At 39.7% G+C, this 15,389-nt stretch overlaps 1 protein-coding gene across 1 annotated transcript; it reads right to left on the bottom strand.

Moving 5' to 3' along the window:
• Positions 1 to 2,558: 2,558 nt before the first annotated feature.
• Positions 2,559 to 14,409, bottom strand: cavin1b (caveolae associated protein 1b). The gene is made up of 3 exons (XM_087794051.1): positions 14,314 to 14,409; positions 13,475 to 14,246; positions 2,559 to 4,874 (listed from the first exon to the last, which is right to left on the bottom strand). Exons 2-3 carry the CDS (start codon positions 14,003 to 14,005, stop codon positions 4,026 to 4,028), a joined length of 1,380 nt encoding a protein of 459 aa, XP_087650177.1. The 5' UTR covers positions 14,006 to 14,246; positions 14,314 to 14,409; the 3' UTR covers positions 2,559 to 4,025.
• Between the last annotated feature and the right edge of the window lie 980 nt (positions 14,410 to 15,389).

Raw genomic sequence — 15,389 nt, 5'->3', positions numbered from 1 at the left:
ATCCATCAAAACGACTTTCATCTGTTGATTTTCTAATGAAAATGTCTGGTTGTTTGACTATAACATTTTGTCTGTCTGTACCTGGAAGTCCTACAGGAACTTGGTTAACTCATTCTCCATCACCTTAGACCGTCCTTCTCAGCTTGATCTCTGGGTCTAAAGTTTGTATTCGGCACAGATGTTCCTGTACACTATATCGGCTACTTGGTGATGGTGATCCATGTCAGTGGTAAATCCCATGTAGGGGTTTTTACTCCCATGATGGTTTCTTCTCTGTCAGTTTCTATTGTATAACATTCCCTTAGGGTTCATTCTCCTGAGGTCATCTTCATGAGATAGTCATCTTGGATAGTGGCTCTGATTCTTCCCAACCATCAGCCCCATTTTTTTTGGACAATGGACTACAGGTGGATAGTGAGAAACTTCAGACATCTCTGGCCTGAATTTCCTCCTTCGACCATCTTAGTATTCCTTCTGGGAATCTGATGACTAGTAGGAAACAGGTGATGATTGCCCACTCCTTGTTTCTGAAGATGACTCGACAGGACTTGCTTTACTCCCTTGAGGTATTTGGATGTTATTTAATTCCTATTATCTTCATTGTGCTTGATATCTGGCTGTAGCATGTCTAGGTATTTGTAGCTTACCCTCCACATCTAAAATTCTGCTTTCTGGGAGGGTAATGCCGTCTGTATTGACGACCTTCCTTCTTTTGTCACCATTTAACAACACTCCGACCTTATTTCTCTGGCTCCCATCTCACCTGTGGATCCCTTCAGTCGGCTGACCAAGGCTTGAAGTCTCACTCCAGAAGTTTCCTAGGCTTTAGGTATGAACATCTGCTCGTACCTCTTCTTCCCTTCCTAGCATTCTGAAAATTGTCAGACCTTCTTGCCTTCTCCTCCATAGTGCACTGCCCTTTGTTCCCCTTTAAGTTGCCCATTAACAATCTCCAGGATCAATGTTGCCGTGTCGTTCATCAACCCATTGGTTGGTGTGATATTTTCATTGTATTGTTTCTAGAACTATATTAACATTGGCTAGGATCTGGAGGTACTTTACCTATTCTTGCTGATAGGTGTCAGGGTTGACAGGCTCTTATCTTAGCCATGATCTTTATATCCAGTTAGTTCTTGACTCACTTCAAGGCTTGGTAGACAAACTCGGTGGGGAAATCAATTTCCACTACCCTTTCTGACTTATCGAAGTTTTACCTCATTAATCTCTAGTTTTATCAACCGTTTTTGGAACACTAAGGTAACTAGTGTTAGCGTTGACTATGGGTATCAGAGGATCCATGTTTCCCGAGGCCTCTTCATGCGACCCTGCTGGTTGCTGTAGAAGTAAAATTCCAACAGAGACTTGTTTGCATCTTGTGTACATTGCCTTCGATGTCTTGTTAGTCAATTCATTGTAACATTGCCCTGGTTCCCCAGAATTTACCGCAGACCTTGTTAACCCGGGTGATGCCTTAGCCTTTAGTTTTTATTACCAGAATATAAGGTAAGGTAAAACTTACTTATATAAAGCATACTTCAATATTATCCATTTCAACTTAAAAGAGAAAATTGTTTTACATGTACAAGCTGCACCAGTCTTTACCATTGATAGTGTCCTGGTAAGTTTATAATGTAGTACAAACATGTTTTAAGCTAAATCTCTTTGTTTTTGAAAAAGTTTCTTCCATCTATATGAGACGTTCCAACTTACCATGTATCCTCTACCGACCTCCAGTGGTGGCAAAGAGAATTACAAATAACATCGGTTTCACGCGGCGATAAATTGAGTTGTGCGGAACATTATTTATCACATGACCAGCACCCAGTCATGGTATTTAAACATAACAACAACAAAATCTCAATTGAAAACTTTTTTTTTTAAACTCATAGTTCAGTAATAAAGTGTACATTTTTTAGAACTACTGCCCTCTGCTGGCCACAAGAAAACATTGCTGTTCTTTGCTTTTTCTGTTTGCTGTCACAGAGACAGACAGACAGACAGACAGACAGACAGACAGATAGACAGATAGACAGATAGATAGATAGATAGATAGATAGATAGATAGATAGATAGATAGATAGATAGATAGACAGATAGATAGATAGATAGATAGATAGATAGATAGATAGATAGATAGATAGATAGATAGATAGATAGATAGATAGATAGATAGATAGATAGATAGATAGATAGGTAAGGTAAGGTAAGGTAAAACTTTATTGATCCCTCAGGAGAACAAATACATTGTAATATAGACAATTTCTGATTATATCATTATGCATGTTAATAATTTAAATCAATTTTTCTTTTAACATCATCAATCAATCGCTTATCTGAGTCCTGGTCGGTGGGGCAGCAGCAGGAGCAAAGAGACGCAGACTCTCCACTCCTCAGAAACCTCTCCTGGAAGAATATCTCTTATTGTTTCTTATTTATGAATCTTTTTTTTTATTTATTACATAAAAAAATGTATTAATAAAACAATCTAAAATATTCATTTCAGCCATTTGTCTTTTTTTCTTTTACAGATTTAGAACAAATACAAATGAAAACACTCGTTCTCAGTCAAAAGATTTTATTAATTAAACATTAGTGGTTAAGCAAAAATGTGTTGAGTTGATACATGCTTTAGCGAAGATCTGTGCAGTTGTGCAGGAAAGAAAAATACAAACCTCATTTACAAACCGAGGCTATGGATTTTTTTTTTTTTTACTTGTTTCGTTTATACTGTAGTTCTTTACAATCACGAAGATTCAGATCTGGCTGAGAAAGTGTTGATATGTTTCGCAGGACAGCAGAAGATTTCAGACAAAATAAACATTCGGGCTGTGGATAAACAACAACATACAGCAAGACATTTTTAACTTCCTCACCTTCTCAATTGTCTCTCAAAACCTCCCAACACATGGTTTTTTTGTAAATCACACCCTATTTTGATGAATTAGAGTAGAATAATCAATATTTTTCACTTAAACAAGCAGTTTTAAAATCGGGATTCAGTTCAAATGAAGTTTGAATGGGTTCAGCTTTGAGTTATTCTTATGACATTCCTCTAGAGGGCAGCATTTGCCACTAGAAAACATGAAGCTTCAAAAAAAGCTAGATTTAATTTTTAACTGAATGATAAAATGGATGAAATCTTTTCTGCTAAAGCAAAAAAAAAAAGATTGGATGAAAAGTGTTGAAAAAAATGTTTATACGCAGAGCAAAAAGGACGACTATGAAGTGAGACAAATGCTGTTTAAAAAAAAAAGGAAGAAAATCACTACTGTTGTGCTCGAGCGCAGGAAGAAGATTCAGCAACACTATCAGTCTTTAGCAGCTGGAAACAGCTTAGTGTCGTTAAACATATGTACGTGTTGCATGTGTGACTTAGTTATCGATAATAATAATAATAATACTGTATATGAAGTTAATGTGTGTGTAGCACAAGTGTTGTAGTTTAAAGCTTTGGTCTAAAAATTCCATTATCACAAACATATGCCTGAAAAATGGTCGAGATAAGAGACAACACTTTGTACTGGATTGTTGGGTTTGTTCCTGTGAGTGATTCAACCATTCACCGTTGTTAAAATCATTGTTCCAGACTCTTGTTCATCCAATTATAACGTTTCTACAACCTCCTTATTTGAGGTAAATCCTCCCCAAAATATTTTTTCGTTTAAAAAATAAACTCATTGATTTGTTAGTCCTGTTGTAGAACTTTTAAATATTCTTGGTAGTAATACAACAATGAAAGGTCATTATGTCTAATAACAGGGATAACACAATTATTTTTCATTTCTAACATCGTATTTGACGTATTTCAAGGAGCTTAAGAAATGTGTTTTGTAGTTTTTAAACCATTTAAAACTAAATACATCTTTTAAAACCTCTCTTGTATCAAACTGACATGAAAATGTTTTATAAAAAATTTTAGTTTTAGGTTTTAATGTTTGACATTTTTCTGTGTGACTTTTAATGGAAGTTATGATGCGACCTTTGCTGAGATGTATTCAAAATGCAATGGAAGGTCTCATTTGGATCTAGTCGCTGTCTCTGTCCTCGTCCTCCTGCCGGTAATCATGGGTTTCTTCCTCCTCGTCCGCGTCTTCATCGTCGCCTCCTCCGTTCATCATCTCCATCTCCACCTCCTCTGCAGCGTCCTCCACGTCTCCCTCCACTTCATTGAACGGCTCGGGCTCCTGGGTGACCTCCACCATCTCGGTCCCCTGGACCACCTCCACCTCGCCGTCGCGGATCTTCTTGACGTGGAAGGTGAAGGGCGGCACCTTGTAGACGGCGGTCTGGGAGCGGGCGTAGACCACGTGGTTGGGCGTGAAGGCTTTCTTGACCTTGTCGCGAGACGTCTGCACCTTCTGCTTGCTCTCCGGGTTCACACTCATCTTGGTCCCGAGCTTGCCCATCTTCTTCTCCAAGGTGTGGCGTGTTTTCTCCAGGTTCTCCTTTGTCTTCTGCTTCGTCTTCTCAATGTTCTCTCTGGTTCTCTGCATGTTCTCTTTTGTCCTCTGCTTTGTCTTCTCGATTTTCTCCCGTGTTTTCTGTTGGGTTTTCTCCAGGTTCTCCTTGGTCCGGGCTTTGGTTTTATCCATTTTCTCCTTGGAGAAAACCGTCTTCAAGGTCTGCACTCGTTGTAAACTGCTACGTTTGATTTTTTCCGCCCGGGTCACCTCGTTGACCTCCTGGACCTCCAACGCCTCCTCATCTGAAGACAAGTCCACGTGAGGCTTGTTGGCCCTCTCTTCTGGGTCCTCGCCGGGCTCCTCCACGCCTTCCTTCAGCTCCATCAGACTTCCCCCTCGGCTCCCCGACACAGACTCAGAGGTCTTCATGGTTTTTGAGAGGCTGAGTCTTGAAGGAAGCTTGACGTCATCCTGTGGACGAGAGAAAGGACATTTTTTTTTATCAAAAATCTATAAACAAACTATATTTCATTTTAGTTTCTGTCTACATCTGTTTCCTAAATCTCTTTTCCCTCACGTCCTAGCTTCTTCCTCAACTTTTCAATCCATTGTGCGGGACTCGCCGTCTGTACCGGGGCCAATAATTGTGTGTTTTCCGTTCCCACCTTCCCTGATCTGATGATCACAACAGGAAGGAAGCAAAACAATGGACACGTGAAGGGAAAGAATTAAGGTACGGAAGACAGATCATGCTGCATCTTGCTGCCGACACATGAGGAGGATCATGTCAAGAATGAGGCTCTAGACATTTAAAAAAACAAAACATTGTTTGGTAGTTGCTTGTATTGTTTGTGTCTAGGACAGAATAGTTTCACACGTGTTCTTATGTAAACTTGACCTTGGATGCAGGACGTTCTGGAACATTCCTGTTTTTTTTTTCTACCGATAACTAGAGGGAGTGCTTCGCTTCTAATTTTGGTGGTTGCAATAAAGTACTCTCTGTAATTTGAATTTCCTTGACTGGACAGTCAGTGTGTGGATGAAGTGCTGAATGAAAGAGGAATATTTTACATGAATGTTTCTGTCACCAAGCATGAACAATACCTGCACCAGAACAGAGAAATTATGTTCTACGGCCTGACTGGTAGCCTCCAGTCAAAATCCACTTGTAAGCAGAAGAGGGTCCTTATACACACACCACAATATTAGGTTGAAGCAAGTACCACAGTATTTTTATTCCACAATTACTCAGTACAACCAGAATAAATCCATAAGGTGCACAGTTTTATGAGGCAAACTGTTGATCATTGAGAAAATTAAAGGATTTTAATTGCGTCTTATAGTCCGAAAAATACAGCAGATGTTAATGTAGGTAACTTAAAGATGCCATTGTTAGGCTAAGATAAGAGAGTATCGATGTCAACAATGGGGAAACAGGAGGAAGAAACACAGTTTGGAGGTTTGATAAATGTATATTATTTTATATGTATATTAGTCCCTTTGAGCAATTAAAATTGTTTGAGGGGTTCCATCTGATGTTTGATAAAACAATTAAGTACTTTGGCTGAGATGATGATTTTCTGTTCTGGACAGCTGGGTCGGATTGATGCGATAATACCATAGTTGCACCCCCCTGACCACCCTGGACGAATATTAGGGTACCGTATCGAGATCCGATAGGAACCTGGACTACCTTTCTAATACTCCCAGTATCTCTCAAAAGTTAACATTTCAACCGCACACAACTTTTTAAAAACTTTTATGAGTGAACAAAACAGAAAGATTCCACCGACTCTAACCCTAACCCTAATCGAGAATCGTTAGCAACTGTAAATGGAACAAGGAATCGGAATCGTTCAAATTCGATCAATACAAAACCCTACTCAATATGTACTTTTATGTTACAGGGTGTGTTTTTCTCCACCTACCTTCCTTCCCTCATGTGTACTTTTCCTCATTTGCAAACCAAGATGGCGCCATCTATTGTTGCCTCTGTGATTGACCTGCTTTTTCCACTACACCCCCCAAAAATATATATAATGGCAATAAACACGATTCTGATGGATAATTATGTGAGAAAAGAAGAACAATTGTATAATAAAAATGGAGACTTCCAGTCAGGCATCCAGACGCCACAACAGCGAAGTACCATGTTTGAGGCGGTGCCTCACCAAAGTAATTAGAGAGTATACAAATAAATAAACAAATAAAACCTAAGCTGGGCCTCAAACTAAATGAATCCGAAACTATTCTTACCATAAAACTACATTTTAGTGACTTTTTTTTTTTTTTTACTACGATCTCTATTTGTTACACGCAGGATGAAGTAAAGTTTGTGATCAACAAGTCTTTCTCTCACTCGCTTTCTAATTTATGGAAATGGTCAAGGCCATGTTTTGCAAAGCGCCGAATGGAAAATGTGCTCCGTTTGGGCTTGCCTCAATAATCAACTACCCACACACACAAACACATACCGCCGCATACCTCATTTGTGTTCTTTCCATGTCTTTGAGAGTACCTTCCTGCTTTTGGCTCGCTGGTGTCAAGAGGAACAATGTCCCATTAAAATGAGGAGTGTCAGGAAGTACACACGAGGTAAATCACACAACCACACAAACACATTGTTGCACAGAGAATAAGGCTCCAGCTAATATGCCGCATGTACAGTGTACCTGCCAACACAACCATTAATAAAGTGGTATTATTATTCACTTCAATTGATAATGGGTTGACTTCAATAGCTACAAAGACTGTGTTGTTTAACATTGTTGCAGAAGGAATAATAATTGTGCGTCCTGCACAATTGCTGCAGGAGGAAATGTCACATTTAAGTGTGATTTGTATGAAATCACACTTATAAATCAGTGTATGTGAAATACTGCCTCTGTTTCATTCACCTAGCAACAGTAATGGCAAGACTACACAGAGTCTATTCAGAGTCATAACAAGGGAATTGTTTTGGTTGAAATGTTGCTCCCCCTTTCATTACACACCCCTTTTTTGCTGCTTTATTTTCCTTTTTTTTAGGATTTAAATCTGTCATCAATCATCAGTGAGAGTTTAAATTCAGAACACAACGACTCCCATGGGTTTTCGGAAACATGGTTGTCCCGGGCTGACCAAAGAAGGGACTGAATTTGCTTTTGAAAAACCTCGTGTTTCTCATGTGAGAATCAAGCGAGGGACTATGACGGTCACAGACAGAATGAACCTCCTGGGAGGAGCCGCCACCATCATTTTTTCCAACATCAACCCTTTAATTAGGGACATGTGCAGGACTACTGTGGCCCGGCAGATTTTTTTCTTCTTTCTTTCTTTTCTACAATCCCTCCGTGGAGAGGAACAGACCATTAGACGGACAGAAAGTGTGAGTAGGGAGTCCAGGAGAGAGAGAGAGAGAGAGAGAGAGACAGACAGGGTAATCAAGAGAGAGAGACAGATTACTATATAAAGTAATGGCATGCCACAGCTCCTGGTAAGTGGGGAGAGAGGAGTGAGTCACCAAGCTTGGTTTGTGCTGGAGAACAACAGAGTTTTTTTATCTCTCCCTCGGCCTGTTTCCTTTTTTTTATTTAGATTTTCACTCATTCCTTTCAGCTTTCCTTCCTACAGCCCTGACTTTGTTTTACTCCCTTTCCATGGCAACCCTCTGACTGTGGAGAAAAACAATCATCCTTGAATGCAACATCATTTTGACGAAGAGAGATAAAGTTCAAGTGTTGACTGCAAAAACACTGGAAGGGAGATTATCACTATCAAAGCTGTTTCCACAATTTATAAACAGCTGGTTTGATGAAGACAAAAATAGAATGTAGTCGATCATTAAATGAGAGTTCCTCATGACTCACTGGACATGTCTTCGGTTAAAAATGCGAGATGAATCATGTGTTGACAAAAAGCACAAAAAGCTTTTGCTAATATTCCTCCACTAATAACATTAGAGTCTCGAGGAGTAAACAATCAAACTCATAATAGGCTCACTATCAATTCAAATACCTTCGAATTGGAGCGTCAGAGCTTTTTTTTTTACTTCTTCTTTTTTAGTTGAACTTACTGGGGAATTTTGGAAAATGACTCATTGAGTTGGCAACGGGGCAACGGCCAGGACGACAGTTGGTCCAGCAGGGGACGACCCTCCATCTTATTCATTTTTTTTATTTTGCTCTAGACCACATGTGTTAAACTCAAGGACCAGGAACCAAATCTGGTCTGACAAGTCATTTATGTGGTTGGCTCAACATCAAAGTGATCATGTGGATATCATGACCTATAAAGATGCCAGTGATCAGGATAAGAAAATGAATATGGATAATACTTTACGAGAACTACAGTGGTCCCTCGTCTATCTCGGGGGATATGATCTAAAAATAACCTGCGATAGGCAAAATCAGCGAAGTAATCAGCTTTATTTTCACAGGAGTCTTGGGAATAACAACATCTTCTTTTGTTCGGCTTGAATGGTTTATTTTTGTTAGCAGGACCACTGGACTTCTCGTACACTTGGGGCTGCTCCGCTCGCCCTTCTCACAATCGTAACAAATGTACTTGACAACTCCACAACCACAACTCGCAATACCACCTTATTAAGAAGGAACACCGGAGACTTAGCCAATCAGGACGTAGAAAACATATGCAATTCTCCTTAAAACAATCAAAAAGCGCGTTCGTACTGTACGCTGTAAAAACAACAACATGTAAAATAACAAAAAAAAGGAGGCCGCGATAGGTGAGCCGCGATATAGCGAGGGACCACTGTATACAGAAATTCCCAAAAGAGTGAAACGGAAAGGTTGGATTGAAACAAATAAACCAAAAATAGGGATGTCTTTTCTGTAAGTAAGTAAGTCATTTATATTCGCAGAGCGCTTTTCCAGACAAGGGTCACAAAGCGCTTAAACAATCAAAACAATACTCCATAAAATATGCTAAAAGGTCAAGACAGCCCCAAGATAAACACAGGAGTCTTAGAAAATCAAGGAAAATCCTGCACGAATAAAAGTGACTTAAGCTGTGACACGTCTTTTCAGGCTAATCTAAGGTGGCGGCCATCTTGGAAATGTAGACTTTTAGTTTAGCAGTTAGAGTTTGGGCCAGCCTAATTATGATTGGATGATGAAATATTTATTAACATCAACAGCAGCTTAAACATGTAAAAATTCCAAGTAAAGAGAAATATGCTTCAGTATCCATAGAAACAGTTTCGTCTGCAACATAGCACCGGAAAATATGATAAGACACGCATGTGAAACGCAGAATTGAAAGAAATTCTTTTAATGGCTGTTACATGATCTTGTCAGGGTCATGAGAGGATTCTTAACTGAAATCACAAGACATAATAAATCTTTTGATGAAATAAACACATGCCCTCTCATGGCAAAATGTGAGTGTGAGTCACCCACATCTGACTCACAAAGGAGAAGCCTCGGAAAAGAAGAAGTTCTTACGTTGTTTTCCATGAACGCAAGATGAAGCGGCTCAACAAGATATTAACCGAGACTTTGATAATTTTCTCCACATTGATGCTTTCTTGATAGTGTCCAGGGAACTCATAACAAGCTCAAGAACACGTCCACGGCTCAGGATCAGTGCTCAGATGTGGCACATTTGTTAGGTTACGTAACACACACACTTTTGTGATTTGGGTATCCATGTCTTAACGTTCCCCTGCCACAGAGTTCTACATTGTTACTGACACAAATATTTGGAGACTCGAAATGATATCATTCCTTTTACCAAAGGCGCTTTTTAGCACAAAGGCAGATGCCAGACAATATTTGCACAACAGAAGCCTTGTGCAAAGTTTACAAAGAGGGACATCTCACCACGCTAAGGGGAACTCACCAACAAGAGGAAGAGGATTTACCTTTAAGTAAAAATCAACAGAGGAAATAAAAGTTAACCACCATCCCAATAAGAATGATTTTTATTGTTTCTTATGCTGGGTGTATGTTTCTTTAGTAAAGCAGCCAAAAAAAGTGCATTTAAATGTTCTTTTTAAAAAGCATCGAGTCACATTTTAACTCGAAAAAATACAAATTCTCGTCCCCTGCTGCGACACTACTTGTCTGCCTCCCTTCTCTCTCTCTTACCTCAGCATCATGAGACACAGAAAGAAGATTGATTCTAATGAAAATAGAAAAGTCTCCTTATAACTAGATGTTAGCAAGAGGGTTTTTCTTTCCACTTGGTGAATTAGATTTCTATCTCAATCAGTTTTTTTAAATAAACTAATGTGAAGATTTAAGTTATGAAGTTGATCTTGGATGTCTATTGTATAATCAGAATGTGTCTTTTTGTACAAAACTCTCTTTTCATTCTATTATTTACATAATCTTCAGCCCCGCCTACTTAAAAAAACGCTCTTTCCGGAGATTAAATCTGGTTTACCATAACCACGCCTACTCTGCTGTGATTGGTCAAGCATCAATGTTCGGCACTGCACGTCGTCAATGCCAAAAGTCTCCACCTCCAGGGGACTCTTTGTATAAACAAAGTGGGCTGTGATTACAGCTGGCTGGAGGAGGAGTGAAGCCATTATTTAGTCATAATTGACTCTACTCTTGTAACCTCTAGTTCGCTGAGATTTCAGATGACCCATGAACTCATCTCCCTCATCTAAGTACCGGTAATAACTTCAAAACATGATGAGTTAGTGCATCTTGGAGAAAAATACTTTAAAATTGGAAACATGTGATTGAGTCAGTAGAGTTGGGTTTTCCCATTAGTTGGCCTTTAAGATTCAATATTTACACGATACCCTTGTCATTACAACTGTGAAACATACAGACTTATAATGAACTTAAACACAATGAATCATGTGAAAAAAAAAGATACACACTTCAAATTCCACTAATAATAAAATACGGCATTAGACTATTAACTGTACAGCGACTCAACATGTCTTAAGTAGATACTCTGACTTCTCTTTTAAACAACAACACAAAACTGTCTCTCATTGTTGCACAATTCATTTGATCTCAACAACTTCTCTGTGTACACAACAACTGAATCTGCAGCGGATTAGATCCTGAAGAAAAGTGCATCAACATGCAGACGCGATGATAGGAATGTTCAGACATGTCAGAATGATTATAAAGGTTGTTATAAAAGAGTTAGAATGGAATGGCTATTTTTAGATCCCTCCCTCTGCTGTCCCCCAGAGACCTTCCTTACTGTCTCTTTAACACTGAAGTTTCCTCATACGCCTCACTCCCCGGTGTCAGATCTTCCTGACCCTGCTGCTTTGAGCGCTGGCGACTGAAGCATTACTGAAAACACACTTCTGGTAAAAGGGCTTCTGGTTCTAAGAGTTTCTCTGTGAATTGAAAGCGAAAAAAAACCCGTCAGTGCCTGGTCTCACCTTTTATGGTTGTGGGTGCACTGAGGAGAAACTGTACACTGTATGTTTATTTGAAATTTTAGGGCTAGGATTTTTAGGCTTGCGGTACACCAATTTAAAATAATTACATCTATTTGGATTCATTCTTAAGTATTTGTTGGCTAAAAGCTGCCGTGCCAGAAAGGCCTCCGAAGGCCCGTAAACAAATGTGGTTATGGTATCCCTTGTGTTGTCTCTGGGTCAAGGTGAACGACCTCACTGGCTTCCAGAAAATACAGATGCAGTGATGGAGGTCCTTCAGCTTGACACATTTTTTTTCGGACAACCGGGTCACCTTGACCCAAAGATAACACAAGGGTTAATGATTAAAACATTTAATCTCAGAATATCAACGTTCTAAGACGGTGATAAGAGTTCTCTGCATTTTTGGAGTCACCCTTATCTTAAAACTGCACATTCCGGAGCTGGACAATCACATTTGTTTTGTAAGTTCCAACAAGTTTGTGTCTTTTTGTCAAGATAGATGGATAGTCAGTCCGTCTGCCCTTAAGAGACCGGTTGTGTATTCTTGGCTTAATAGAAACGGTGCCAAGGTATGTTAAGTGTACACATGTTTCGGGGACTTCGACATAGATGAGCATTGCACCCTATTATGTTCACACTTGTACGCCTCTATTTTTAAAAGGTATAGTTGAAGATAACTCTAGGAGGTGAAGGAAAGTAATTATTTGGTGGCATCTTTTCCATGAACTGCATCTGTGACACTGTAAGTTTAAAAGGGTGTGGTCCATTGGTTCATATTTCTGCGATAAAAGTCCTGCTCTGTGGTGGTCAAGGGAATCTCTGAGACGCACTGAGAAGTATTTTTAAATATAATTCCGGGACTACCACTTAATCATCACTTTTGGCAACAAAGATAATATCATCACGGCAGCTACCATGGTAACCAGATCAACAAAGAGGATTCCTACTAACTCAGTGAGTAACGTGACCACGATCTTTCCAAAGCATTTTTATGAGAGGTTTGTGTCATTAAACCTGGAATCATAGATTGTCATTTAGCAGCCAAAGGTTCACTCTTACAGCAGTAACACACTTTTTCTTTTAGCTCAATTATTTTGGATCAAATGCTGGTTGTATTCGTTTAAAAGATTTCAGGGACTCTTTACAGCAGCTCTTGGATTTGAGAGTGAATATGAGGTCAGCCTCAGACGCTTCTTAGTCAAGCCTGGAAACTCTGAATGTTCCCGCACCGCTTTGTGAAAATCTGCAAGCCATTACTCGTCACACTGCAGGGCAACCGGCTAAAAAAAGAAGCAGAGTTCCCTACAACCCACCGCAAAAGTTTCCAATGAAACATTTACTTTTCATTGCCTTCACGAAACCTCTTATAGACAGACGATAGAGAAAATGATTTATCAAGTGAATTTCTCGCCGACTTGGAAACCTGACAAGCTTGGCTCGCATGTGGGGGCTTGTAACTTCAATCGTATATATATTTGAAGAGAATATCTGGAAGCCACCTGGAGAGATTACTGGGTATTAAAGGAATGGTGATGTGCGTCAGGTTAGGGTGGGGCACCAGAAGGTTGGAGGCAACATTTTTTTCTCCATCTTCTTTACACTATAGTATATAAAATGCAACTACATTTGTTTTAATTTAACTTGATCAACCTTTTTTTTTAAACATGAACTTTGTCACACACACGTGCTTCTCTTGAAATTCCCTTACCTGGTAGATCATGACTTTGAAGTTGCGTCTTTTCAGCAGTTCTGCCTCGTTGTTCTCCAGCTTCTTGATCTGGCCTCCTTGCTTCTCCAGCGTGGCGCGCACCGTCTTCACGTTCACGCTCACCTTCTGTACCTTCTCCATCATCTTGTTCACGCTGTTGGAGGTGGTGCTGTGGCTCTTGGTCAGTTTGCTCAGGTCGCCCTGGATGCTGGACACCGAGCGCTCCATCTCCTGCTGCCGGGCCTCCAGCCCGTTCTGGGTCTGCTGGATCTGGTCCACGGCCCCGATGATCTTGTCCAGCAGGGACAGCACGATGACCCCGCTCACCTGCTGGTCGAACTTCAACACGTCATCCTTCTCCTCGCAGATCTCCCCCTCCGCTCCGGACACAGACATCTCTTTCTTCACCATCGCGGGGTCTTCACATTCGTCGTCGGACGGTTGGAGGTTGAGTTCGTCATCTGAGATCTCGGTGAGGGTTTGAGGCTCCAGTTGAGCACTTGTGGACTGCATTGCTTCCACGGCTGCCATTTTAATTACACTACACTTTTTATTAAAGCACTTTAAAAAAAAAAAATCTTCTCTCCAGGAATTTAAAAGTTCAGTTTTCTGTCAGAGAAGAGAAGCTAAATATTTCTACCAGTGCCTCAGGTTGTGAGTGCCACATCAGGCAGAGAGAGTCAGACTACTGCCAGTGGAGACTTCACATCAGCAACTCTTTTTCCACTTGTCTTTAGCCCCACTTGCCTCCAGCCCCTCCTCTGTCTCCTCCCTAAACACACACAAACACACACACACTTGACTCCTCCTGCAGCTGGGAAGTCCATCCATAAACACACCTCTTTTGTTCACCCCATCATGGTTGGAATAGTTAGAGCAGAGCTGCACAAGCACAGGGGAAACAGGAATGCAGAGTTGGATTGGAATATGCATCAGTGACTTTTTTCTTCTTTTTCTCTGAAAGAACAAACATAAATAAAGGGCTGTAATTAACATAGTTAAGGGGATATTAAGGATACCCTTGTTGTAAAGAGAGAATGTGATAGACAATCGTTCTAGAAACTCCAGACCACAGAAGTTGGTAATTGGGAAACTATTTTGATAACATTTCCACATTAATCTGCGGTGTGGGTTAATGCTGAAGGATTGGAATGTGCAGTTGCATCCCAACCCATGACTTGATAAAGCTTGAATCCAGTGCCAGGAGCAGCTGGTATTACTCACCGAGGGAGCTTCCCTGCACATGTTGTCCACACTGTATTTCTTCTTTTTTTTTTTTTTTTTTTACATTTTGACAGAATAAAGCATCATCAGCAGAACATTAAGTCCAATCAAATTTGTGATACAGATTGATTTAATCAGAAATAATATTTCTTATAATGAACAATACATATTATTAAAAGCTTTTTATAACTCAATCACAGAATTCTGATGATCTTCACACTGATTCCTGTAGTGTTCTGTCCTTAATAAATCAACTTATTCTGGGTATTATTTTACCTTTAAGGCATAGTTGTGGAGGCCAAAAACACCAGGTCTAGTCATTTTACGTGGCCTAGAGCAGCTTTTAATACCTTTTGAATACTGGTTAAACCTTCAGAAATGCATGTTAATATCGTGGTTCATGGTTCATGACGTTCAAGATGCTGCTTTCCAGAAAGTGATCGAGATTATGAAAGCAAAAAAAGAAGGTTTTTCTTGTGATACAACTATAAATGTTTGTTTTACCGTCAAAAATAAAGATTAGTAGCGCATCTGTGAAACAATGTATTTATATACATTTTTGACCCCTCAAAAACAGCTTTAAGTGATCCTATTCAGTCTTGTTATATAAATTCCATTGCTTCTATAATCACTGTGTCTGTAATTTAAAAAAAATAATAATAATGTGGTGATAGGTGTAATATAAATGATG

This window comes from Callionymus lyra, chromosome 6 (assembly GCF_982586985.1).
Source record: "Callionymus lyra chromosome 6, fCalLyr1.hap1.1, whole genome shotgun sequence".
NCBI lineage: Eukaryota > Metazoa > Chordata > Actinopteri > Syngnathiformes > Callionymidae > Callionymus > Callionymus lyra.
This window is presented reverse-complemented; position numbering and strand designations above follow the sequence as displayed.